This window comes from Sciurus vulgaris (assembly GCF_902686455.1).
Source record: "Sciurus vulgaris genome assembly, chromosome: 8".
In the NCBI taxonomy this organism is placed as follows: Eukaryota; Metazoa; Chordata; class Mammalia; order Rodentia; family Sciuridae; genus Sciurus; species Sciurus vulgaris.
This window is the reverse complement of record NC_136468.1, coordinates 145,155,888-145,181,574: the sequence shown is the minus strand read 5'-3', so window position 1 is coordinate 145,181,574 and position 25,687 is coordinate 145,155,888. Positions and strand designations below refer to the sequence as shown.

Below are 25,687 nucleotides of genomic sequence, written 5' to 3'. Positions count from 1 at the left end.
GCTGGCCAGACTCTGCCCGCTGCTCGCCTCCCTGAGCTTGTCCCCTGGCTGCTCTGGAATGTCCCTGAGTCCATTCCCCAGTGAGCACCGAGGCTCTGAAGCTGCAGGAAGGTCACAGCCAGAGACTGGATTTCAGATCTCTTCCCTCAGACCCAACTCTTTGCAGCCCACCTTGAGTCCCCAGGCCTTTATGAGGTGCCAGCTGTACATGGCCCCGCCCTCTCCCTCACCCACCCCGCTTCTGGGCCCCTTTCTCACCAGAACCCACTTGCCCATCCGCCCCAATCAGGACACAGAATACAGGTCCTCCCAGGAAGGCACAGTACTCTGGATGCTCGGTGGCCCTTTTCCTCCAAGCCAGGCAGGCCTGGCCTTCCCGTATGCAGGGTTCAGGGCTCCCATGGAGGTCTTCCAGTTTGGAGAGGCTGTTGGCCAGCCTCAGGGGCAGCCTGAAGCCAGGAAGCAGAGCAGAGGGGACCCAGTCCCACCACTGCCTATTTGTCATCTGACTTTGAATCACTTTCCACGAGGTGCTGATGGCCTCGAGGAAGGCGAGGGGACATAGCAGGGGAAGAGGCTGTGGGCCTAGGTGGGAGAGCATGCTCGTGGAGTGGAGTGGGCACAGGCGTGGGGGCCTCCAGGAGATCTGCAGGCCCCGGCCTGTCCTGACAGACGGCTGCCAGCCGGCTCCAGGTGGCCGTTGTCAGTGGAAGCGGGCCCAGGGTGGCCAGATCCTCTCATTTCCCAAAAGAAGCCAGCAATTTGGAACTCTTCTGGTTTTTAAATACTGGCTCAATATATATGCACATATTTTCATGTTCACAGTACTTTATGGAGGTATCATTTACATACAGTAAAATGCACAGATCTTAAGTGTATGACTTGATGAATTTTGACAGCTCCAATATTTTTAAAACACTACAGGATCCAAGAAAATATGGTTCTGGGGTGCATCTGGCCCTGGACCCATCTTTCATGACCCCCAGTCTGACATGCCACATGACCCCCATGAGCGAAGTAGGACGCACCTGAGCCACACCCTGAGCACAGGGAGCAGGGCCAACTGTGGAGAACCAAATGATGATGTGTCACCTCATTATTCCCACAGCAAGAGCAGACTCTCAGCTCTTCCATTTGCTGTGTGACTGCACACAGGTCACTCGCCTCTCTGAAGTCTTGTTTTCTCTATTCGTAGGATGGGGAGATGATGGCGGTGCAGACCTCACAGGGTTCATGCCTAAGCACTTAGAACAGTGCCTGGCACCGAGCGAATGCTGTATGTGTCCACTGTCCTCTTTCTAACTCAGACCTCTGCTGTAGAGCAGTTTTAGGTTTAGAAGTTGGACTGACAGTACAGAGCATTCCTACGGGCTCTGCACCCCTGCCACCAGCCCACTTCCCCACTATGAACACCCTGCATTTGCAGCCGCGGGCAAACCTGCATTGATGTGTCATTGTCAGCCGACACTGCAGCTGACTTTGGGCTCAACATGTCGCGCAGCTGGGTGGGTTCTGAAAACTGCACGGCATCGCGTGCCCAGTCACAGTGTCCTACAGAATGGCTCCCGCCATTCACAGCTGCCGCAGAGAGAAGAGCGCTGTGCTTAGGAGCATCTTCTGGGGGCTGACAGGAGGCCCCTTCTTTGCTCCTCACGGGAAAGCACAGCTCATTCCCATGAGGGAAGGGAACATTAAGGGGTGAACTGGAGATTGTTCTAGTTTACCCAGGATGGAAGGCACCTGCCCACTTGCAGTGGGAGGAGTCACACAGATTCCATCCCGCCCCCACCAGTTCCCAGCCACAAGACTGGTTCCACTCCAAAGACACCTCCCACCCCCGTTTGCTTCTTGCCTCCATGTCTCCTGTGTGACTTGGAGCCACTGCCTCAGCCTCTCTGGGCCTCTAACACAAGAACCGTCTTCCTGCCTGGGGCTGCCCCAGGGATGTTTGGAGGCTCAGATGTGCTAATATCTGTGAAAAGTCTTTGTACTGTATAAAAAGCTCTAGATTAAAATCGGAAGGTATTATGATTATAATGTTATGCAGAAAAACTGGGCTTCTGTGATGGGAACTGGCCTCGGGGGCTAAGCCGTGGGAGGATTTCCTAGTGGGCTGCGCACGGGGCCTCTGCAGCAACCAGAGAGGCAACCAGAGTCCACGCTGCAGTCCCCTCAGGACCGGAGCACCCACGCCTGGCTGTTGGGGTGGCGTAGCCGACCAGCCATCTACCAGTTGGCACAGAGCCACATTCTCGGTATTGGCAGCTTCCAAAAGGAAAGCGGGTTGCGGCGGCTTCCCAGAGCTCGGGATGGCGGCCTCCATCCTCCGGCCTCCTCCTCGGCCACACCCGGCTTGACAGGGAGCATGACTTCTCTCCCGCCCTCATCTCCACATACAGCCTTGCCGAATAATTGATAGCTCTCCAGCTCATTATGTGAGCCTATAGTTGATTTTTTTCTTTATTACCCCAAAGCAAAATTTATTTGTAAGGCACTAAAGAAAACCTCCTGTCCTTTTTATGCTGGGAGCCCTCAGAAGAGAAGTGAAATTGTGTATTCACTGCTAAAAAAAGCCCCAGCTTATACAATTTTAACAATAGAAAAATGATCTTTGTGCTTCGGTGCGTGGATGCTTAGAGGAAAACAGGCAGTCTGTTCAGGTGGCTGGTGAATTACACATGAGTGCTTCGCCTTTGTTTTGAGTGACAAGCAATTTCAATGCCGTCTTACGTGGAGGCCTGGAAAATGTTTTTTCCCAGGAAGAGAGAGAGACGGAGGCAGATGGGGAGAAAAAAAGGTTCCTTTTCGAACTGAGAGATTATATTAGTTGCCACTGAGCGGAGGTGAGAAGTTAGAACTTCATTTGATAATTATAAAATCAGTAGTTTGTGATTGGACGTAATTGATGATTATACCGTTGCTAATAGCAGGCCTGCCAGCCTTTGCTCGCGGGACATTCCATTTTGGCGCTGTTCTGAGCCGTGAAAGCCAGCCCTGCGTGGAGCTCTGCTCGGTGTCTCGGGGAGCCTGACACAGATGCATTCTGGGGTCCACATTGTGTGGGATAAAAGTGTTCTTAATGCCGACGTCGGAAAACACCATGCTCCATGCCTTATTTTTAGCCTGGGAATAATTACAAATATTAGAATAAAAGTGCACATGGTCCTCGCCCCAGCAGAGCCTGGAGTGGGCTTCCTGGGTCCTGCACCAGCCTCATGAAAATCCCAGTGGGGAGGGGTCCACATGCTGGAGGAGAGTGTCTGTCTGTCAGTCTGGGTGATGAGAATCAATGCAAAAACAGCTAGCAGGGGCCTTGGGCCTGCAGCCCAGCCCTTTCACTGTACGATGGGGAAACTGAGGCTCAGCAGGGGCGTGGCTTGCACAGGGCACAGGCTTCAGGCACTGGTGGGACAGGATCCAGGCCTCCTCATCCCGGGTTCAGCTTCTCAGGTACTCCTACATTGCTGCGGGCTTCCCGGGAAGAGGGCTGGGGACCTGCCAGCAGGTCCTGGCCTCTGCCCCCGCTCCCCGGCTTACTCCTCAGTGAGCTTGCAGAGCGGTCAAGGTGGCAGCCTCGTTTAGGTTGCTCATCGGCTGCCCTTTGCCATCCTCTGGGCTCGGGAGGTGAGCTTGCAGTGTGGAAGATGACCCCAGGGTGCCTCTTGGGTTCCTTCCAGTCATTCCAGGTCTGTCCTTCGTTCAGAGTTGGTTAGTGCCCACTGTGCCCAGCCTGTCCTGAACTGTAAAGGAGAAGATCACAGCAGTGGCCATTGGAGGTGTTTGAGTTGTTCACACCCCAAACTGTCAAGTCATCCTGTCATGCTCTCATGCCACTGCAGCGACTCTATCCCCCAAGAACAAATCCTGTTCTAGAATCTAAGCATTCCTTCCCACTGCAGCTACAACCACCCTGCTCTGCACTGCCAGCATCACTCGCCTGGACATTACAGTGACCACCCTGCTGTTTTCTTGCTTTTGCACAGGTCCCACCATGCTGACATCTTTCCTGTTGCTCAGACAAGCCAAATATGCAAATATGCAGGGCCTTTGCACCTGCTGTTCTCTCTGCCTGTAGTACTCTTCTCCCACATCTCCCCATGATTCATTCTCTCCCTTTCTGTGAGTCACCTTTCCCAAGGCCTTTCCTGGCCCTATATGCAGCACAGGCACCGCCTTGGACTCTTGTCCCTCTCCTGTTTCATTCCCTTCCCTCTTGCACTTGACCGTCTCCCACTTTGTACATTGCACACTGTGTTATTGCCCACGTACATTTTGAGACACGAGCTCCACCAGGCCAGGTGTTTGGGTCAGCCTCGCTTGGTTCTGAGTGCCCAGCGTCTACAACAGCCCCATCTCTGGGAGATACTGGGTGGACATCTGTTGTGTTGGTTGGACATCTGCACTGTCTTTACGTTTGCCATGCACTGTTCCATTTCAATGTTTTAAATGCCAGACTCTGCCCTCCAGACACGTGCAATCTGATTGTGGAAATGAAACAACGTCCACATGAAAAGCCAGAAGCATTAGAAGCAGGCGCCGTGGTCCACCCCTGTAATCCCAGCAACTTGGAGGCTGGGGCAGGAGGATCACGAGTTCAAGGCCAGCCTCAGCAACTTAGTGAGACCCTGTCTTAAAGAAAAAGTGGAGGGGTGGGGACAGGAATATAGCTCAGTGTCAAAGCAGTTCCCAGTACCAAAAAGATAAGGCAGCCTGGCTCTGCCCTTCATCATTGGAGGGTGGCAAGTGGGGAGCAGGATGCCCACAGCAGCCACGGAGCACAAGTGCGCCCTTTAACGTGACGCTGGCAGAGTTGGCGGCTTATGCAGAGCAGTCGAGTGAGTCAGTGATTTACATCCAGACACTCCGAGCTGGGCTCAGAACTCGCTTCCTCCCCGTCGCTCTCTGGGACGGGGCCTCCCGGGACCCCAGGTCTCAGGCCAGCCGAGGTCCTAGGCGGCTGCCCCACTCTGGCAGGAGTCTTGAGAGCCCAGATAACAACAGCAACGAAAAACAAAAGCCAAACTCTTATTTCTTATTGACACCTTGACATTAAATTGTAATTTTCATTTGCTCGGACACATCAAAGATTCATGGCGGAGAGCGCATTAGTCCCCGCCCGGGACCTGCTGCTGGCAAACGCGGAGGCGGGCTGCAGTCCCGCTGCCCCGCGGCCGCCCAGATGCCCACCTACCCTGCTGGTGCCCACTCCTCGGGTCAGACCAGCCCCCACAAAGCCCCAGCAGGGAGTAGTCCTGGGTGGAGGAGAGAAGCTTGGGCTGGGTCAGGGTCCCAGCAGCCAACCCAGAGTGGCGCGCGCCCTTCCTGCTCTGACGCCTTCATGCCTGAGGTGGGCCGCACACCCCTCCTCCTGCGAGGTGCGCAGGGAGGAGCACAGCACCCAGGACGGGTGCTCGCCGTGGCCATTATCATTGGTGATAAAGATGCCCAGGCCAGACAAGGAGCCGTGGTCCCATCCTCTGGGTGGGAAGAAGGCAGAGCGTTACTGCACGGAAGGGAGCTGTTGCGTGTCCTCTGGTCAGCGTGGGCCTCCTGGCATGCAGGGCTCTCCAGTTCCCTCGCAGCCTCAGACGGATGGGCATGGGCCTGGTGCCTCCCTGGTGGGGAACTCGGCACCTCATGGTGCAGCCCTTGGACAGCTTCCTGGAGATTTCTGCCCTGCCCACCCATCCATCCTACCTCCAGAATCCCGAGGGCTCAGCATCTATTCCTCTCGACACAGTAGCTGAAAGGTCTTCCAAGGACCACAGCTGCAGGCCCTGGCCCCTCACTCCTGGGCCGCCTGTGTCTGGGCAAGCCTCTACCACCCAGCCACATCGGCCCTCCCTCAGACTGTGCTCCCCCTTGCCCTCTGCTCACCCCACCACATGCCCCCAGGGGAGAAGCCTCCAGAAGGCATTAACAGACATCCCGAGCTGACCCGAGCCTCCCAGAGCTCATCCCAAGCCGCCTCACAGTTGCTCAGAAGTGCCAATCCCAGACCCTCAGGCACCTACCTCCTTTCCATTGCTCATCAGTCTTCAATTTCTTCCAGAATTTCTGACATCCCAGGTCCCCTACCCCGTCCCAGAACCTCCAGGCCCTTCCCTCCCCAGAGCCCCAGCCCAGTGATAAATGGCAAGCTGTTCTCAAAGCATGTTCCATGGAACCCTAGTTTCCAGATTCACTCCCTGCAGTCCCGGGGCCAAACGTGTCTGGGGAAACACTGGGTCAAACCAAGCTGAAGAGGAGTTTTTCCCGTGGGCCAGAGCATCCAGTGTGCTGCTATCTTTTGTGCTGCCCACGGAGAAGGAGTGTGCAGACTCCAACACAGGGTCCCCACTCTGAGAAACTGTCTGTTGGTGTAAGTCTAAGGCCTGGAATGAGAGCCGGCATTGACACCTCTGCAGCTAACTAGTTCCCTCATCTCCACACTGAGCCTCCTCAACCTCAGTTTTGTCCTCTGTGGAATGGGGCAGTAACATGTCCCCAGGTTGTAGAGGTGGGGAGGGATTCTGAAGATAAATCGCTAAGTGCACAGTAAGGCTTTGATCTCCAGAAGCCACAGCCACCTCAGCATGTGCAGTGTCACCTCTGCTCACAGAAGTGCAGCCTCCTGGGCCCACCGTTTTACCGTCTTTTAAGCCCCTGAGCCACGAGAGCCAGGCAGCTACAGCAGACCTTGTCCCTCCAGCTCCACTGTCTCTGCACCTGTTCTGTTCCTACTGGAGACCAGACACACCCCACCCCTTGTAGCACAGGGCCGGTGTCAATGCCAGCACTCACAGATGCTGAGCGTTTCCAGTGGTGACCTGAGGTGAGCGTAGCTGCCCCTGCCGCCGCCTCCTCCCCTCCCCCAGATGGCCTTCAAAGGTCTGCCAATCACAAGCCGAATCTGTCATTCCAGACACTCCTCCGCCCTTCTGTTCCATGAGGCAGCCACACGTGGCCTGTTATTTCTGCAGAGCCTCCCTGGCCTGGGCACATGGGTGCAGTGCAGAGGGGCAGCACTTGGAAAAGCCATCCTGCGTGGTTAGGAGAAGAGCGATTGGAAAGCTTTCACCAACTTCCACAGCAACACAGCCTTTCTGCTCACCTTCTCAGCCAGGTGGGGTCACTCTACCCGCTTGATGCATCCGCAGACTGAGGCCGTGCGATGCTTAACATGAGCCCGAAACTGAGTCACTCTCTGGAATCAGGAATTTATGGGTCTGGTCTTCTAGAAATGGACATTCATTATTCTTGAACAAGACTAAGTGAAGCAGGACATCCAAACAGATCCTGGAGAGTCACATTTACTGTGGGACATCCTAAATGTGACCTGATTCCAACTGAAGGCCATTCCAGGCTGCCTTTTGATCTCTGCTTTTGAAAATACTGTCCAGCTGATAGATGAAGTTCTAAAGCAGAGGTCAGCAAACGTGTTTCTGGAAGGGGCCAGATAGTTAATATTTTAAGCTTTGCAAATCACAGAGTCTCTGTCACAAGTACACAACTCTGCTTGGAAGCGTTAAAGCAGCCACAGAGAACACATAAATGAATGACTGTGACTGTTTTCCAATAAAACTTTATTTACACAAACAGATGCAGGACCAGATTTGAATTTGCCAGTCCTTGATCTGTGTATTCACTGCCAAAGTAGAAATAAAATGTAACCAACCTGGGAGGCTGGGGCAGGAAGAGTGCAAGTTCAAGGCCAACCTGGGCAACTTAGTGAGACCCTGTCTCAAAATAAAAGGTAAAAAGAACTGGGGGTGTAGGTTAGTGACAGAGCACCCCTGGGCCCAATTCCCAAGTAGATAGATAGATAGATAGCCAGTCAGCCACATAGGTAATTTAAATTTTCTAGTAGCTACATTTTTAAAAGTAAGAAGCAGGTAATTTTAGTTTTAATATCTTTTATTTAGCCTCATCTGTTCATAACATGTCACTCCAAATATAATCATTGGGATCTTTCGTGTGTGTGTGTGTGTGTGTGTGTGTGTGTGTGTGTGTGTGTGTGTTTTAGGCTTACAACTCACCTCAGTTTGGAAGGTTTGCATTTCGGGTGATCAGTAGCACATGGCTGGTGGCTGTAGTGCTGGACACTTAGCTCATGGGAAGATCGGCATTGTAAGGACACAGTCAGAGATAAATCATATGCATTCCAAACTGATGAGTGCCATTCAGGGAAGGTAGTGGGGGCAGTGGGCAGGGCCGGGGAGCTGGGCTCTTCCAGCGCTTGCCCCAGCCTCGCTCAGAGTTCCTCTTTAGAAATCGAGGGAACCAACTCGTGCCTTTTCTAAGCCTCACTGCCCACTGATCTGCTGCTGATCTTCACCTAGGAGTCAAGGGATGAGTCACTTTCACTTCTTGTGGTTTCCTTGGGCACCAGGTCTGCCACACAGTGGCCTCTAACCTCACACAGCCCAGAGGACCTGTGAGGCAGTGGGGTCCAGGTCCCAGGAGCCAAGAGGGCTGGTGTCTGAATTCAGACCCCCAGAGCTGGTGTAGGTCCTGGCTTGGCCATTTGTTAACTGGGTGGCCTTGGGTTTCCTGAGCCTCGGTTTCCTCATCTGTACAAGGGGGATAATGGGAGCCTCAGTTCAGCGATTGGCATGTCCATGCAGTTAGAAGATCAAGAAGAGAAAGCACATCTGGTGCCTGTGTAGTACATGCCAAGTGCCCTTATTTGTGTCTGCCCATCAGTGGTGCCGCCAGCCTCTGCATTCATTGACCCCCACTGCCCAGGAGACCCCAGGGAGCATTTACAGTTCCTCCCACCTTGTGGTTCCTCATAGCTATGTCTCCCACACAACTCTGAGACCCCAGGGAGGAACTGCGTCTTGTCCATCTCAACAAGAATAAAAATCTGCCTGCATTTGGTGATTTTCCCCCCTTTGCCTAGATTCTAGAACATCCTTCTTGGCCTTTCCCCTCCCCCACCACCTTTCCCTTCTGGGGAGATGATTCCTTAGGTTCCACCACCAAAGTGGGTCACCTCCCCCAGCTCACCCTCTGCAGGCACCCATGTACTTTTCTTGCCAAGCGTTTAGCACTTGTAATTAACGAATTGTCTGGGGAGTCTGCCTTAATGTCGGCCTCTTCGTGAGCCACAAGTGCCATGGAGGGGCCCACGCCCGCATGTCATGGCTGGGTTCAGCCCCACTGCTGGGCGCACAGCAGGCCCTCGAGAAGTGTCTGGAGGGAGTGAAGAGCTGTCTCTCACTCTGAAAGGTCAGGGAGAAACAATGGGAAGAGAGCTTTGGTACTGGTCTCCTTTAATCACTTGTTCAACTCAGCCATATTTCTCTCTCCCTGTCTTAATCAACTACTTCTACCTGGGCCTTGTAAAGTCTTCAGACCAATAGAAATACAGTGTGATCCACAGATGCAAGTTTGTATTTTCTAGTAGCCATATTTTTTAAAAGTAGAAAGTGATTACCTGTTATCACTTCAATATGTAATCAGTATTTAAGACAGTGTTGAGGTCCAGGAGCAGTGGTGCACACCAATAATCCCAGCAATTCAAGAGGCTGAAGCTGGAGGATTGCAAGTTTGAGGCCAGTCTCAGCCACTTAGCAAGACAGTGTCTCAAAAAATAAGAAAAGTGCCAGGGTTGTAAGTTAATAGTGGAGGACCCCCGGGTCCAATCCCTGTATGGCAAATTAAAAAAAAAAAAATTTAAGCATTGAGGTCTTGTATTTTTTTAAACTAAAGCTTCAAAACCCTACGTGTGTGTCATACCACAGTCTTGATCTGGACACACCGATTTCAAGTGTTCAGCAGCCACATGTGGTCTGTGGCTGCACTGCTGTGGGGGAGGCGGGGCCTTTATCAGGTGGCCTCTGTACGTCACCAAAGCTAAGCACAGCTCAGGTCCGCACGTGGCACTGTGCAGAGCCTGTCACTCTTCCTGGCAAGAAGGAAGGTATTGGTCCTAACTGAGAGTGACGCTGTGGGGCCTAGTCGGTGCCAGGAGTGTTCCACAGGACATTACTGTGTTGGATCATGTGATGCTGTCAGCGTCCCTTTGTGGGAGATTGTTGTATTATCACCCCCATTTTACAAATGGAGAAATAGAGGCACAGGGATTCAAGTGACCGTTCTGCCCGAGGACACACAACTTGTCAGCAGCCGAGCTAGGATTTGGACCTGGGCAGCTTGTCCCCAGGGCTGTCCTCAGTTGGCCACCTTTCTCAACGGACCATCCCCCACCAATGGGAGACCCCAGGCTGGTGTCATGGTCAGGACCTACAGTGGGAGGCAACCCACTTGGATTTCCTCATTCAAGGAATTAGGTTGAGCACCTACTGTGTGCTCCGAGCTCACTCTAAGGAGAGGACCTGAGATGTGCCAAACCCTAGGTCAGCCGCCACCAGGCCCTTTGAGAAACACACGTCCACATGTTCCAGGATGACGTCTGTCTTGCCCAAAGCATCTCACAAAGTCTCCTTGGCTGAAGGAGAAAGATCCAGAGCAAGAGAATGATGGCGTGGACGTGGCTCTTCCGCGGGTTACCCACCGTGCATTTATCAATTTGGTCAGGAAGCTTTGGTGTGAGCATTTTCAGTCTGCCCGACACCATTTCACCTAACCCCTTTGCTCTCTGATATCTGTTGAAGCCGCTTGATGTCTTTCAAGAATTTTGACAATTTCTCTCCAATTTTCAGTAGTTAGAAATATTCCCCAGGGAAATAGTCCCAATTTTTCCCAAAAATATATGTCCTATTTGAACTTCCAATATAATAAACATTTTTATAACAAAAAGATGAATAATAACTACTAATCTATGTTCAGCATGCTTAAGCAGCTTCATTTAATCCTCACAACAGGCCTAAGAAATAGGTCCCATTGTTTGCTCCTATTTTAAAGACCAATAAACAGGATCAGAGAGGGGCAATGACTTGCCCCAGAGTCACACAGGCTGGACACAGTGGAGCTGAATTGGAACCCAGATTCCCTAACTTCAGAGTTTGTACTTGTAACCTTCATCTCCCCACCCTCTCCCACGGTTGCCCAGAGAGAAAATGATCACATTTCTTCCAGATATCATGGTTACACATGACTCTTTCTCTTGTTTCCAAAGGTGGTGGCCCTTAGTAAGAGAAGCCAGGAGGCAGAGGCGGCTTTTCTGAGTGTTTACAAGCAATTAATTGAAGCACCAGGTAAGAAACACTTGGTCTCCATAATTGAATAATTATCAAGGAACAGCCATGAGGACACCACACAAGGTCCTCCAGGCAGTGAAATCTGGGGACAGGCCCTCTCAGGCTTTGAGCTCCACACCCCATTCTGGGCCTTCCTGGGGAGCTGGGTGTCTTGCGTAGTAGAACCCCCGTCCTGTGACTGCAGATAACAGAAGGCGCCAACCCTCCCTGCCAGGAGGGGGTGCAGGAGGTACAGCCTTTCCCCAGAATGGCATGACCACCCTCAAAACCTTGATGCTGAGGGACGGACACACCCGCAAGAGCACAGACTGAACGGTTCCACTTACAGAAAACATACACGCAGGCAAAGTGAAATCTGTTGACACTGCTCAGGTGTCCAGAAGGGAAAGCAGCCACAGGTCCATGGAGGGATGAATGGATTTTGAAGAGGTGTCTATCCGTACGATAGAACGTCATCCAGCCACGAACAGGAACGACGTCTGACACCATCCCGGCATGGACGAAGCTTGAAAGCATGCCGCCATGTGAAAGAGCCACACATATAAGGCCACATGTCCCATGATGCCCCTCGAGGAAATGTCCAGGAAAGTCAAGGCCAGAGACAAGCAGATTGGCGGTTGCCAGGAGCAGATGGGAAGGGAAAAGCTAGATGGACCTAACTGCAGGACTGGTGACTATGCCAGCTGCCCCGCATGGTTCACGCTACAGTGATGAACTCTGTGCTGTCACTCATGCTGTTGGAATCGATGTAGTGGCTGTTCTTGGAGAGCGACGTCCCTGGTGGGGCCCAGTCGGGCTGGGTGCCGTTTCTTGGTCTGGGTAGGGTGGCAGAGGGATCAGTTTGAGAACACTCAGCTGCACACTTGGCACATACAGGCATGTCCAGGGATGTGAAGTTCCCCTTTCCCTGCCACATGCCCATCTGTTGACCCAGAAACAAGAACAGAAAGGCCGCCTGCTTTGCTCAGTAGTGCTGGACCTGAGAGGAAGCCCCACTGTGCTGGCCCCAGACAGCCCCTGCCCCTTTTGGGCATCCACGCCACTACAGGAATCAGTGCTGTTGGAATTTGGGGTTGGGGTCCATGAAGAGGAAAGTGAGATCCCACCTGAGCAATGTGACCTGTGAGAGGACAGAGCTGTGTCTGTTTGATGTCAAGGTCATCTGGGGGGTCTTTGCCTTTGGGGTGGGCAAGGCCCTGTTTTCAGTCTTGGGCAGTGGTCATGGGTTGAATAGCAGGGGGGTGCTGGGCTGTGGGAGGAGGCTGGGCCGCGTTGACAGGGGCCCCAAGATCATTATCGACCAAGAACCTTAGAATGTAGCCTGTTTTTTTTTTTAAATAGGGTCTTTGCAGATGTAAGTGGTTAAGGATCTCAAAATGAGATCATCCTGGATTTAGGGGAGCCCTAAACCCAACCACTGAGGCCCTTCTCAGTAGAGGAAGGACACAGGAACCCTCACTCAGGGAGGCGTTGTGGGGAGAGAGGCAGAGGTGGGAGGAGGCAGCCACGAGACCAGGAGTGCCACAGGCTGCAGCAGCCAGGGAAGCTGGAAGGGCAGGGAAGGGCATAGCCCTGTCAACATCCTGACTTTGAACTTCTAGTCCCCAGAATTATGATTTCTGTTGTTTGAAGCCCCCCACTTGGTGGCGCTTTGTTACAACAGCACCAGGAGACTGACCTGGCAGTGCCGTGGAGCCTTGCCTTCTCAAGGCCCCCCGGGCTGAGCAGAGGGACCTCCCCAGCTGTGGCTACTCAAAGTGTGGTCCACAGACCAGTGGTATTGGCCTCTCCTGTGAGCTGCTTAGAAATGGCCTTCCCTGGCCCACTGAATCAGCCTCTGCTTTCTAGCCTGCTCCGCAGGAGTTCTGTGAGCGTGTGGAGGTTTGAGAAGTGCTGGCCTGACGGAGGGGTTACTTGTTCTGTGCTCTGCATATGAACAGGCTCGCCTGGATCCCTTCCTCAGCACAGAGAGGTCACATCTGATGCGCATGGTCTCAGAGCCAGAGAGAGATGGGACTCAGGGTTCTGCACATTACGCAGATGCACTTCAAGTGCCCGTCCCGTGCTACAGCCTGGCGGCAGTGTGGAAGTCTGCGTTGGGCTCTTGTAGCTGCTGTGACACATCACCATGACCTTGGTGGAGACGGGTGTCTCTCCAAGGAGGAGGCCAGGGCCACGCTGTCAGGGCCCTACTTGTTCCGAGGCGGAAGGGGATCCTTCCTCCTCCCCAGCTTCTGGTGCCCCCTGCATCCCCAGGCTTGTGGCTGCATCACTCCAGGCTCTGCCTCCTTTGCCTCATGGCCACTCTGCCTTTCTGCCTCAGCTCTCTACTCTCTCTTGTAAGGACACTTGCCATTGCCCAGGCCCACCTGGGTGACCCCAATTGTTTCATCTCGACATCCTTCGTTATATCTGCAGAGACTCCTTCAAATGAAGTCCCAGTCACAGGCCCCAGGGATCAGGACACAGATGCATCTTTCGGGGACTCTTCAGCCCCCTGCGAAGTTATCTGCTGCCAGGTCCCCAGCTCCATCCCGATCTGCACTCCCAGTGCCACGGGCCGCGTGTCTGCAGCCTGGGGCATTCCCCCAGTGAGGACACAGCACCCACGTGGCCAGCAGGCCAGGTAGCACCAGTTGTAGCCTTTTCGCTGATTTCCCCACTCTCATCAGTGGGATCTGCAAAAATGCACCTTATGTCCCACCCCTTTCAATCCTTTGGGTCCCACAGTCTCAGTGACAAGTGACATTGAAAGGTGACCAAGGACCTCGAGGGCCTCCACCTGGAGTTCATCCACAGGCCCTACAGTGCCTTACCGACTCCAGGAGCAGCACTGAGATTGCTTCCCAGCCCGCACCTGCCCACAGGTGGATTCTACCACCTTCTACAAACTGGGACTAAATATTCCAGCCTGCCTCCTGTGGTTGTCAGGAGACTTCCAGGAACATGGCACACAGTAGGTGCATACTCTCAGCTTCTCACATTATTATCATGTATGTTTCTGGCTCCCCTAGGAGAAAGGGGATACTCCAAGCCCGGGATCAGGCCATACTAAACTATATACCCAGAATGCGGTACACTGTAGGCACCTAATGATTGTTGAATGACTTAGAAGACTAGGCAGTGGAAGGGGAGGAAGAGTTATTGGACCAAAGAGGTGCTTTTCAATTAGTTTCTCCACTCTTCACTTGTTTATTCAGATAGCATTTATTGAGTGCCTGCTGTATGCCCAGCATTCACGGAACACAGGGAACATAGCTGTGAAACCACAGACTCAGGCGTGGACCTGGCCCTCGGAAGCTTGCATTTTGGTGGCAGAAGTAACCAGGTGACCACTCAGATAAGCTGCAGTCGCAAACTCAGGAGCATTAGCGGGGCTCGAGCTTGGGAGTAGAGGGGCAGACAAGACAGGGACCTGAGCAAGGGCCACAGCCCCAGTAGGGAACAAAGCTTCTTCTCCAGGGCACACAGGGGACACTCGCCTTTCCAAGTACCAGGCTGTTAACACAGACACAGGACCAGCCAAGGGCCCTAAGTCCCCGAGACAGGAGCATTGCAGAAGCCTCCCGTGCTCTCTGGCCCCCTCTCCAAAGCCTGGGGACACAGAGGTCACTCTGAGCCCAGTGCTGACTCCACGTGCCTCTGATTTCCCAGCTCTCCTCCCCAGAATGGAGGGGCGGTGGGGGACGTCCCCGCTGTCACTGAGCTGCAGAATGAGGAGCCTTAACTGATGGAGATGTACCATACAAACAGCCCCTTCAGGGGCTCTAATTCATTTTCGAGACATTTAAGAATAACAAAATGTTTTAATGGTTTCTTAGGGGAATTAGGAAGACATATTTTTGTTCTCATTAAATTTTATCCTCAGACACAAGAACCAAATGTCAGATGCATTTTTGGAGCTCTGAGCTTCCCCACCCGCCACCCCCCCACCCACAGCGCCCAGGCCCCCCTAAAAATCCCACCCTGGAAAATGAGCCACAGCGCGCTCCTGTTTTTATATTTCTTGACAGGCGAGGTATTTGTCCAAACGCTCCCCTCCCCCCGCCGCACACAAGTCCTGATTCAACGTTTTTGTTTGAATGGCTGCTGCCAGCACAGATCTTTGGCAGAGCCTGTGATATAGCCTGATTGCTCAGCAAGTATTTTGATAAGTGTGCAGCCTGTATGTCTGTAATTACGAAAGAAAACCGTAAATCTTTTGGATATTGTTCACACAGATGTGGCGTGAAGTGAGAAAAAAAGCAGTAAAACGTGTTAAAAGCATAATTAATGTCATTGTTGTGGAGGAAGATTTGATTTAAACCTCTCTGACTTCTGTATTGGTGATGGTTGATTTCTTTATCGTGTGCATAGAGTCACTAGGTAGCGACCCGAGCTTCCAAGAGCTAACTTGTTAACTGAGTGATTAGTTAAAAGGGGAAAAAAGGAGCAAACAAAACAAGGAGAGAGCGAGAGGGCAGGCAGATGCGCACTGCTGAGGAGGAGAGGTGAGTGCCCACAATGCTTTCTTCTGCTTTTCTCTGGTTTTTAAAAATCTGATTTAAGATTTTGCCATTCCTGGCAGATGCTCCTTGCCCTACTCCCTCCTTCGGGGGCAAGGCTGGTCAGTAGAGTGGTTACGGCTTGGGCTGCAGCATACGACATGACTGGGTGGGATTAGCAGCTTGGTGTTTTGGGCTATGCGACTTTGGCCAGGGGCCTTAACCTCTCTGAGCTCTATCTTTAGATAGAGGGGAGATGGTAGAACCTACTCATCCATCCACATTGGATTCTGTGCAAAAGCATTTAGCATGAATAATCCACAGCCTGTGGACATCAGGGTCTAAGAGTTACGAGCATCTGCTGTCAACTACATATGGTTTTGTCAACTGTCAAGGATGCTGGGTGAGCAGTGTAGACAGAAGGGCTACTCAGTCTGTAGAATTGGAAAGTGCTTTACAGTGTTTGGGGGTTTTAAATTTTCTCCCCAGTTACAAAAGCCACTCATGCATACTGTCACCCTTAGAAGAAACAAAAAAATTGAAGGAAGGAATATAATCTCCTGGAAAAGCAATTTGTTGGATTTCTTTCTTCCTGATCTTTTCCCCATGTACTTTTTCAAAATGGTCACTGATCCTCCTTGTATCATTTTATGTCCTGCATCCTTTACCTAGCATGAGCATCTGTATTTCCCTGTGAGATGACAGATCCTGGATAACTTTGGTTTATTGTGTCTTTCATGGCTATATTAAAATTTACCTAGCACCTTTCCTGTGCTGGGCTTTTATGGTGCTCACAAGGGCAGAGCATATTGGTACTGTGCTGGTGTAGTTCTGAGGGTGAGGAAGAAAACTTGGAAAATCTGTTGTAGTCGTGAGCAAACCCAGGTAGTCAGAAAGAATAAGATTTTGTTTTCTCCTTGCTGATTTGCATTATACTTCTTTATTGACTAACCCACTAGGTATCTTTTCTTGTTATGAACCAATTGTTTATTCTTTTATAAATTGCTTGTATGTTGCTAGTCCACTTTTCTTTCAGAGTTTACTTTCTTATTGATTTATAGACACTCTTTGTATATTAGGGATATTAACCTTTGTGCTGGTATACGCTTCATATCTTCTTCCCTAGTTCTGAAAGTCTTTTTTTTTTAAACTCTGTTTATAATGTCTATCATATATGGTATATAATAGGCATTCAGAAAGGATTTGCAGAAGGTAGGAAATCTTACCAAACCTTTCCATTATGACTTCTGTGTCCTGTTTTTGAAAAAACCTTTTCACCTCAAAGTTAGAGGTATTTGGATACTTTTTATCTTATATTTTTAAAAAATAAATTTGAGACATCTGAAATATATTTTGATGAAAATAGGGAGGGAGGTTAAGTACTGAACTTCATTTGTCCCAAATTACTAATTCTAGCACCATCTAGTGGAGAGGCCGCCTTCATAGCCAGAGGAAATAGTGTAATTAGAAACGCCCTCCCTGCTGCCTGCCCTCTCCCACTCCCCCTCCACATTTAGCTTCTGCTCGGTCCTGCCAGGGTCACGGGAACACCTAAGGGTGATATAAAGGAAAACCCTAATAATGTCAGGTTTTCCTAAAGGCCGTGCCCATCCTTTCCGCTGCCAGGAGCACCCTCTCCCCACAGCCACTGGTGGCACAGTAAAGGTCAGAAAGTGGACTCAAAGCAAGCTCCTGCCTCCGTGCTGGCACCCAACAGGGGCCCGACAAGGCTGTTCCCTGTCAGAGGGAAGACCAGGACCGGCACTCCCGTGCGCTGTGCGAGGGTGCTCCCTGGGCCCAGGAGACTCAGGCTGGAGTTCAACCTGCCTGCCCTGGGACTGTGCGAATCAAAGACTGAGGACCAGAACTGACCGCAGGAAACAAGCTCCGAGGAGGGGTGGCTCCAGGGGCACCTTCAGGGTGCCCTGAGTCAGGCAGCTGGCTCCACCCTGCAGACACAGCTCTCGGACCCCACACACGCTGGAGGAGGCTCCCTGTCCTGCCTGTGCACCGTCCTATCAAGGGGGTCACATGGAGACGTGTGGGGCCTCAGGCTAGGCCTCCAGGACTGCCAGGATCAAACGCAGCAGGCCTGGTGGCCATGACGCCTGTAATCCCAGCAACTCTGGAAGCTGAGGTGGGAGGATCGCAAGTTCAAGGCCAGATTGGGTAACTTGGTGAGACCTGTCTCATTAAAAAAAGGGCTGGTGGTGTAGCTCAGTGGTAAAGCACTTGTCTAGCACGTGTGAGGCACTGGGTTCCATCCTCAGCACCACATAAAGATAAAATAAAGGCATTCTGTCCATAACTACAAAAAATTTTTAAATAAAAATAATCAAAAGGGCTGGGGGTGTAGCTCAGTGCTAAAGCACCCCTGAGTTCCATCCCTGGCACCTAAATAAACAAACAAAATCAAAGGAGCTTGGACAGGAAAGCTCAGGGGATCTGAGCTCTGCAAACAGTGGACAGCAGCCACAGGTCTCTGCCGCCAGGGGCCTGAGAGGTCTTGCTGGGAGGGGCCCTAGCTGGAATGAGGAGTGCCATGTGGCCCTGCACCCGCAGGGGACCCTGTGCTCCTGGCCCACGGCTCCAGAGCTGGACCAGACCGCTTCTGCTGGGGCGAAGCACAGAGCTCTAGACTTGGTGGGCAAAGGAAGGAGAGCCCGGCGCTAGACTGACAGGCGCTCTCTGCAGAGCCAGGCCAGCCCCGCTAGCCACTCGGCTCCTTCCCATGTCACACTTGACTTTCCCACTTGTGATGTGCCGTAACACCCTCCACAGTTACCGGGCCAGGGAACAGGCCAGGGAGCCCTGGGAACCCTGAGCAGTTGTTTCAGCGAGTGCTGAGCACCTGCTGGCCGCCAGGCATTCAGCTCAGCAAGGGGCGGGCTGTCCCTGCAGCTCCCTGTGTGGCGCTTCATTTTTATTATAATGCAGGTGGGCTTGCTCCCAGCTCCGTCCCTGGCTGCCTCCTGGGGAAGAGTAGACAGCCCAGTGTCCCACGTGTGAGGAGGTGGTGGCGCCTTCCCACGGTGGCTGCCGCTCACTGTGTTCGCTGCTGTTGTACCTTCAGAACACCCAGTGCCCAGAAGAAGGCCCTCATCCCCAGCCCCTCTGTCCCTGCCCAGGCCATGAGACCCCCAGGCAGGAGGGAGGGAGCAGGCCGGCTCACAGCTCCACATAGGGCTCCGCACCCCATCTGCTGCAGAAAAGTTAAGACTAAAGGATCAAAGTTAGTCTCGCTGCCACCATCGGGAGCCTGAGCCTGCCACCCACGCAGGCGCCAGAGCACAGGCCCAGATGGGAGCAGGCTTCTGTCTCAGAGATATTTTGGAGGGACACACGCATACTTCTGCATATATGTGTTTCTAAACAGCCTCTCGGACAGCCTTCCGGCTCCAGATTTCCTAAAAAAAGCTGCAAATGCCACTTTCCTTCAGACGGACAGAGGGGGAGGCTGAACTGCCTTCCCGGCATCCCCAGCTCTCCTCCCATGATGTTCTGAAGAACTCCACGGGCTCAGCTGGGGCGGCCGCAGCAGGAGGCGCACGGTCTCCGACTGCCTCGGGAAAGCCTGGTGAGGCCTGAAGACCCCGAGAAGCTTCCTGCCGTGTTCACAAGGGCTCAGACCCAACGTACCCGTGACAAATAAGTCACTTTTCAGGGTATTTGTGCATAAAGAACAGGCTGTGAGGCAGAGGTCCTGCGCTTGGCAGGATGTCCCCGGCCTGCGTGGCCCCACAGCCTCGCCCACTGCCTGCTCGTTCTCGTTGGTCTTGTGCCTGCTGCTGTCTCTGACTCGTCAGAGGGTTGGTCACATTCAGACACCGAGGTTTGAGGTGCCCTGCTTTTGGTTTCATAACCCAGCTAGGATGCAGCCACCGGGCTGCTCTGTCAGCATAGACTGCAGGTGGCAGGAGCAGGGGAGGATCCCGGGGAGCCATGTCCCGGGCAGCTCTGCACAGCCACGCAGGCTGGCTGGAAAGCTTCCGGAGGACATGCTGAGCCTGACAGAAGCCTGGGCCACCAAGGAGCCGCAGGGATGCTGTCACTTCTGACACCTGGATGCAAGGCTGGCCAGACAGTAGAGGGTCGTGGGCCATTTTGGAGGTCAGAATCTGGACGGCACCCATGTGGAGTCACCTACCATCAAGGGTACCTCAGGGTAGCCAGGCAAAGGCTGTGACTTGGAGCGAGCTGCAGGACATGATGGGTGTTCCCTCCCTTCCCTGCAGAGACAGCCTCTGCAGCCAGCTCTCCCTGGGTGGGCTCCGGGGCCTGACTGGGAAGTCAGCATCGGCATCCCTTCGTTTTTGTATTTTGTGTTTTTTCCTGTTGTTTGGGTTGTTTGGTCTCGTAACAGTTTCTCTATGCTGCTCAACTGGTCTTGAACTCCGGTTCAAGTGCTCCTCCTGCCTCAGCTCCCGGGTGGCTGGGCCACAGACGCGCACCTTTGCCCGAGTTCCCCTACTATGACTGAAACACCTGTCTGTGACAGGATCCCAGCCTTCTGTTTACCGTGGGGACACAAACCCTAGGTGCACTATCCCTCATCCAAAATGCCTGAGCCACAGTGTTAGGATTTCAGATTTCTTCAAGTTTTGAAATATTGGCCTATGTAGCCTGTGAGAGTGTAGGGATGGGCCCCGAGTCAGAAGGCGAAATTCATCACGTTTTGGGTGTTCCTTACACGTGTGGCCCAAAGGTGATCTCAGGTGCTGACCTCAGAGATTCTGAGCGGGAGACCATTTTCCTGGTATGGCGTCTATCAGTTGGGCTTCCAGCTTTCAGAGTGCATCAGACTTCAGATTGTGGATTTTCAGACTAGAACCTGCAGGACTTTAAAATAGGTCTTGAGTTTTAAAATCGAGGCACATGAGGACAGAGGCCGGGTGGGGTCCTCTGGGGGGCACGGGGACTCGCAGAAGTGGTGAGTGCCCATTTGGCCTCTGGGCCACACCATTTAGGAGGGCCTGGCTTCAAATCCAGTGCTGTCTTTCTCTTCTGACCAAATGACTCTGAGGGAGTGGCTTTCCTCTCGTGTGTCTCAGTTTTCTCATCTGGAAAATGGGGGTGCTGGCGTCTCACAGCTGTTTGGATGAATAAACATACGCAAAGCGCCTGGCTCCTATGGGGGAGGGCAGGGTCGGGTTCCTTGGAGCCTCTGGCTCGAGACTGGGTGGGTATCCCGTGTGCCTCTGGCCCCACCTGCTGTAGTTTTGGGGGTGAAAACCAGAAACTCGTGTTTAGAAGATCAGAGCCCACTCTGACCCCACCGTCTGCACCAGACCAGGCACAGGGAGGGAGGAGATACCAGACCAGGACTCCCCTGGGTATCTCAGCCTCTCTCGGCCCCACGTCCTCATCCGTAAAAGTGATCACCAGTTGTGAGGACCCATCGTGTTTGTGTTCTGGGGCAGGAGCCCTGGGGAGATGGGCCGGCAGCAGCCACCTTTCCTCAGGGTGACCTGGGCTGTTGCCCCTGATACTCCGGTGCCTGGAGCATTCCCCGCTTCCTTCCCACCCAATGGCTGCCCTTAGACAGGCCTTCCCCTTAGACAGCCCACCCTCCACCTTGGCAGAGGGTCTCTGCCTTGGGCTCGTGTGCCCATCTTCCCCTCAAGAAGGTCAGACCTGTGGGCAGGGATTCCGTGTCATTCACCACTCCATCTCCACAGCCCAGAACCTTCCCTGGCACACAGCAGGCACCCGGGAAACGCTTGACAACTAGAGAAACTGTGCCTGGCACCTAGTTGGTGCTCAATAAAAATGACTCGGTGACTGCTTTGGACTGCCAGCTCGCTACAGCTGCCATAACAAATGACCGTGGTCTCGGAGGCTCAAAGCAGCACACGTCTGCTATCTCGGTCTGGAGGTCAGAAGTTACAAAAATGGGTCTCACTGGGCTAGAAGCCAAGCATGCACAGGCCTGTGTTGTTCTGCACGTCCAGGGAGGATCCATTCCTTGCCTCTCCCGGTATCTAGAGGTTGCCGACATTGTCATCTTGTGGCCACTTCCCTCACTGTGAAAGCCAGCAGAGTCATCTCTGAGCCTGACCTGCTTCTAACCCTCTCCTGCATAAAGCCAAACGTGCACATCGACGCTCAGCAACAGCAGGCGGTGTCTTTGAGAGGAACATGACTATGCAGACACCCCCCACAGAAGCCCCTGAGACCTTCTGGCACTGACTCCATCATCTTTCCCCTTTTTGGACAGTCTGCACTAATTGAGCTCCTGCTATGTGAAGGGCCAGAGCTGTGCTGGGGGAAAGGGAAGACTTAGAATGAAGACAAGCTGCCCCCAGACCCTTCAGTGTCTGCTTTTCTCAGAAATCTCTCCCTACAGCTTAAGGATTTTCTTTCCTTTCTCTCTTTCAGTTTGTGTTCATAAGAGCAGCCAATGACATTTAGCTGATGCATCGGATAATACCACTGATAAAGTATTCAGGGAAGCCAGGTGCAGTGGCACACACCTGTAATCCCAGAGGCTCGGGAGGCTGAGGCAGGAGGATCATGAGTTCAAAGCCAGCCTCAGCAATGATGAGGCACTAAGCAACTCAGTGAGACCCTGTCTCTAAATATAAAAAGGAGGGGGGGGGGGCTGGGGATGTGGCTCAGTGGTTAAGTGCCCCTGAGTTCAATCCCCAGTACCAAAAGAAAAGGATTCAGGGAGCTTGGCAGGAGACTTCTGTCACCAGATTTGGCAAAACAATCCAGCTGTCTGGATGCTAAGAACGTTTCTCTCCAACCTAGCTAGGCAGCTCAGGGCATGGCTCAGGGCTCCGTGGGTTTCTCCCTGATGCAGGGCATCAAAAGAAATGAGTTACCCCATGAGGAAGTCAAGTCTGGGAACCCAGCTCCCATGTACTGGGCAAGTAAAAAGCAGAAAACACCCGGGTAACAAAATGTTGTCATCACTGTGTACTTTTCAAAGCAGAGACCCAACTCAGTGCAGTTCCTCAGCACTGGAGAGAAGGAAAAGCCAGAGGATCAGAGTCTAGGATGTGCTACCTCCCTTAGGGATCCGGCTTGTCTCAAGGATGGCAGATGACAGTGGGTACAGTAGGGCTGGGGTTGTGGCTCAGTGATGGAGTGCTTGCCTCGCATGCGTGAGGCACTGGGTTCAAGTCCCAGCACCACATATAAATAAATGAATAAAATAAAATCCAGGGCTGGGGAGATAGCTCAGTTGGTAGAGTGCTTGTTGCAAGCACAAGGCCCTGGGTTCAATCCCCAGCACCCAATAAATAAATAAATAAATAAATAAAATCCATCAAGAACTAAAAATACATATAAAAATTTTTTTAAAAAGAAAATGGGTACAGCAGGAAAGCAGCAGGTTTGACTTACATGAGGACTTCCTTCCTGTCATGGCTTGGATTTTGTCCCCCAGAAAGATAAGTTGAAGTCCTTACTGCAAGTACCTGTGAACATGATCTTGCAGGGTGTAATCGAGTTAAGATGATCTTGATGCATGTAACCAAGTTAAGAGTGTCCCCTAACCCTTTAATCACTGGTGTCCTTACAAGAGGTGAGAAGAGAGAGAGAGAAGGCCATGCCGTGATGGCTAGGAATGCCAGGGTTGCCAGCCTCGCCAGGCGCCTGGACCTGTGAGTGAGCCCAGCCCTGCGCCATCTTGGCTTCAGGTGTCCAACCTAGAACAGGGCTGCTGTGCCACAGTACACAGCCTGGGTGGCAGCAGAAACTCCTCTCAATTCTGGAGTCCAAAAGCCCAAAACCAGGGTGTGGGTGGACAGGCTCCTGGAGGCTCACCCAGCTGGCCAGCCCCTCTCCAGCGGCTCCAGCAGCCTCCAGGCGCCTTGCCCTCTGACTGCCTCCATCTTCACGTGGGCCTCTTCTCCGTGCCTCTGTGGGTCCTCCCTCTTCTTTGAATCAGGGCCCACTCTGCTCCTTAATGATCTGGTCTTGACCGTATCTCCTCTACAAAGACCCTGTTTGCATACAAGGGCACATTCTGAGGTTCCAGATGAGCACAGACTAGGGGAACAGTGTTCAGCCCAGACCCCCCACGCCGTCAGTGCTTCCCGTCTAGCTCCTGATTGAGCATGGTTCCCCGCTGCCTGGCCGCCATGCTGGCCACAGCCACCCTCCGTGCTGCCTCCTGCACCCCTGCTGCCGCCTGCTGCCCGGCGCCCTCTAGAGCCACTCCTCACACTGTGCATCGCTCCCCACTGCTCTCGGGGTCAGTCCTGTCCCCAAGAAGGGCTGTACCGGTCAACCCATCCCCTGACCTCACCCAGCTGCGCTCAGGCCACCAGGACTCAGGGTCATGCCCTGAGGAAGCCACAGCCCTGGGCACAAGCCCCCTCCAGCCCCCAGCCGTCTGCTGAGCAGCACCCTCCACCCAGCTCTTCAGCTCCTGGGTCACAAGCACAAGGAGGAAGCTGACTTGGGACACATGGGGTGGGAACACCCTCTGGGGTTGCATACTTGCAAAGGAGCCTGTGACCCCCGGAGGCTGCCGTGGGAGGCCAGCCTCCTCCCTCAGCCATGCCATGTGCCCAAGATGCTCAGCAAACTCCTGCGGGGGCTCTGGAGCCCCTTGAGTTCTACCCACCTGTAGTTCCTCACCCCTGTTTCTGGTCCACAGAGGAGGGACCCTGCCTGTCCCCATGTACAGATGGGAAAACCAAGGCTCCAGGCAGGGAAGCAGTAGCATGTGTTGGCGTTACAGCCAGAACTACCACCCCCACCCACCCCCACCCCCGTCTCCTGAGGGTTCAGTGTTCACTCCTCTCCGAGGATCCTGGTCTTTACTGATCACCCTCCCTGAACGGGGGAGGCCCAGTGCCAGAGCACTCACCTCAGCGGGGTGAGCACCTGTCCAGTGGCCCCCATGCTGAGTGCGAGCCATGGATGTACTTTGCACCAGAATTTGGACAGGGAAGCCCAGTGAGGCCAGCACACAACAAGCCAGCCACAGGGATGGCCCTCAGTCCCGCACTTCTGGTCTGCAGTAAGAGGTCAGCGCCCCTCATGCCCTCCTAAAGGCAACCTGACCTCCTGCAGAGTCCACAGCCCTGGGCTCAAATCCCACCTCTGCCATGTCTGAGCTGGGTGGCTGTGGGCACCTGATAGCTCTTTTTGAGCCTTTATTTCCTTGTCTTGGGGACACTAGCCGTATCTACTTGACTGTGCCATTGTGAGGGTGAAGGAGAAAGCACGGCGTGCCCTGGCACAGCCTGGAGTAGCTGTGGTTGTGGCACAGGAGGGGCCGTCCCAGCCCCATGGCTGCATGCTACCTGGTGACACAGCATGGCGTCAAACCAGATCATTGCCATCTCCCCAAAGAGTTTTGCACCAAACATATAGACCTGCAGTGGGAGCAGCCCTGCACAGCCTGGCCCACCGTATGCAGCCTGCCCTGAGGGTTGCCGTGTTAACGTTGCTGTGACTTCCATGTCTTCCATGTCCTTTGCTGAGGCTGTGTCTGCCGCCAGGACAGCCTTATTTCTTTCCTACTGAATTCTAGCCTCTGGAGACCTACAGTGAAGTCCTTTCCTGCCTCCCATGCCTTCTGTACGTTGCTTCAGCTGGCATGGACATGGGTAAAACCCAGGGCCTGGTGTCTTTGCCTTAGTCTTTGGGCCTCTCAGGACCCTTTGGCAGCTTCCGGGGGTCTCCCATGGCCCCTGTTGCTGGGATCTGATTAGCCCCTCCCCCACATGAGAAGCTGCCATCCTGTGCTCTGTCCCTTCCAGATATCCAGCAACTTCTGATTCTCGTCCTGCGATTCTGTTGTCAGCAGAACCCAGGAGACAAAGCCAGGCGGTGCCACAGCAGGGCTGTGCTCCCTCAGCCTCACTGAGAATGGTCGCTCTGCCCTTTGCTGGGCGCTGATAAGAACAGGTACTGGGATGATCACTGTGCAAGACTGATCCTTGAATCCTCAGGGTGCCTTGGTGGATGCTCCATGTTACAGACAAGAAAACTGAGTCTTAGAGTGGCGAAGCACTTTGCCTGAGATCCCACATTGAGTAAGTGGCAGAGGCGGGCTTTGGACCCAGACCTCTGCCCCCAGAGCCCAAGCCCTGA

General features: G+C 53.2%; 1 protein-coding gene across 14 annotated transcripts in view; it reads left to right on the top strand.

The window, feature by feature from the left end:
* Window positions 1-25,687, top strand: part of CUX2 (cut like homeobox 2) — a 232,590-nt gene that overhangs the window by 167,200 nt on the left and 39,703 nt on the right. For all 14 annotated transcript variants that reach the window (XM_079149484.1, XM_079149488.1, XM_079149489.1 and 11 more), the window contains one exon: window positions 11,066-11,144. In XM_079149484.1, coding sequence (XP_079005610.1) covers window positions 11,066-11,144 — 79 coding nt within the window. The remainder of the gene's footprint in view (window positions 1-11,065; window positions 11,145-25,687) is intronic.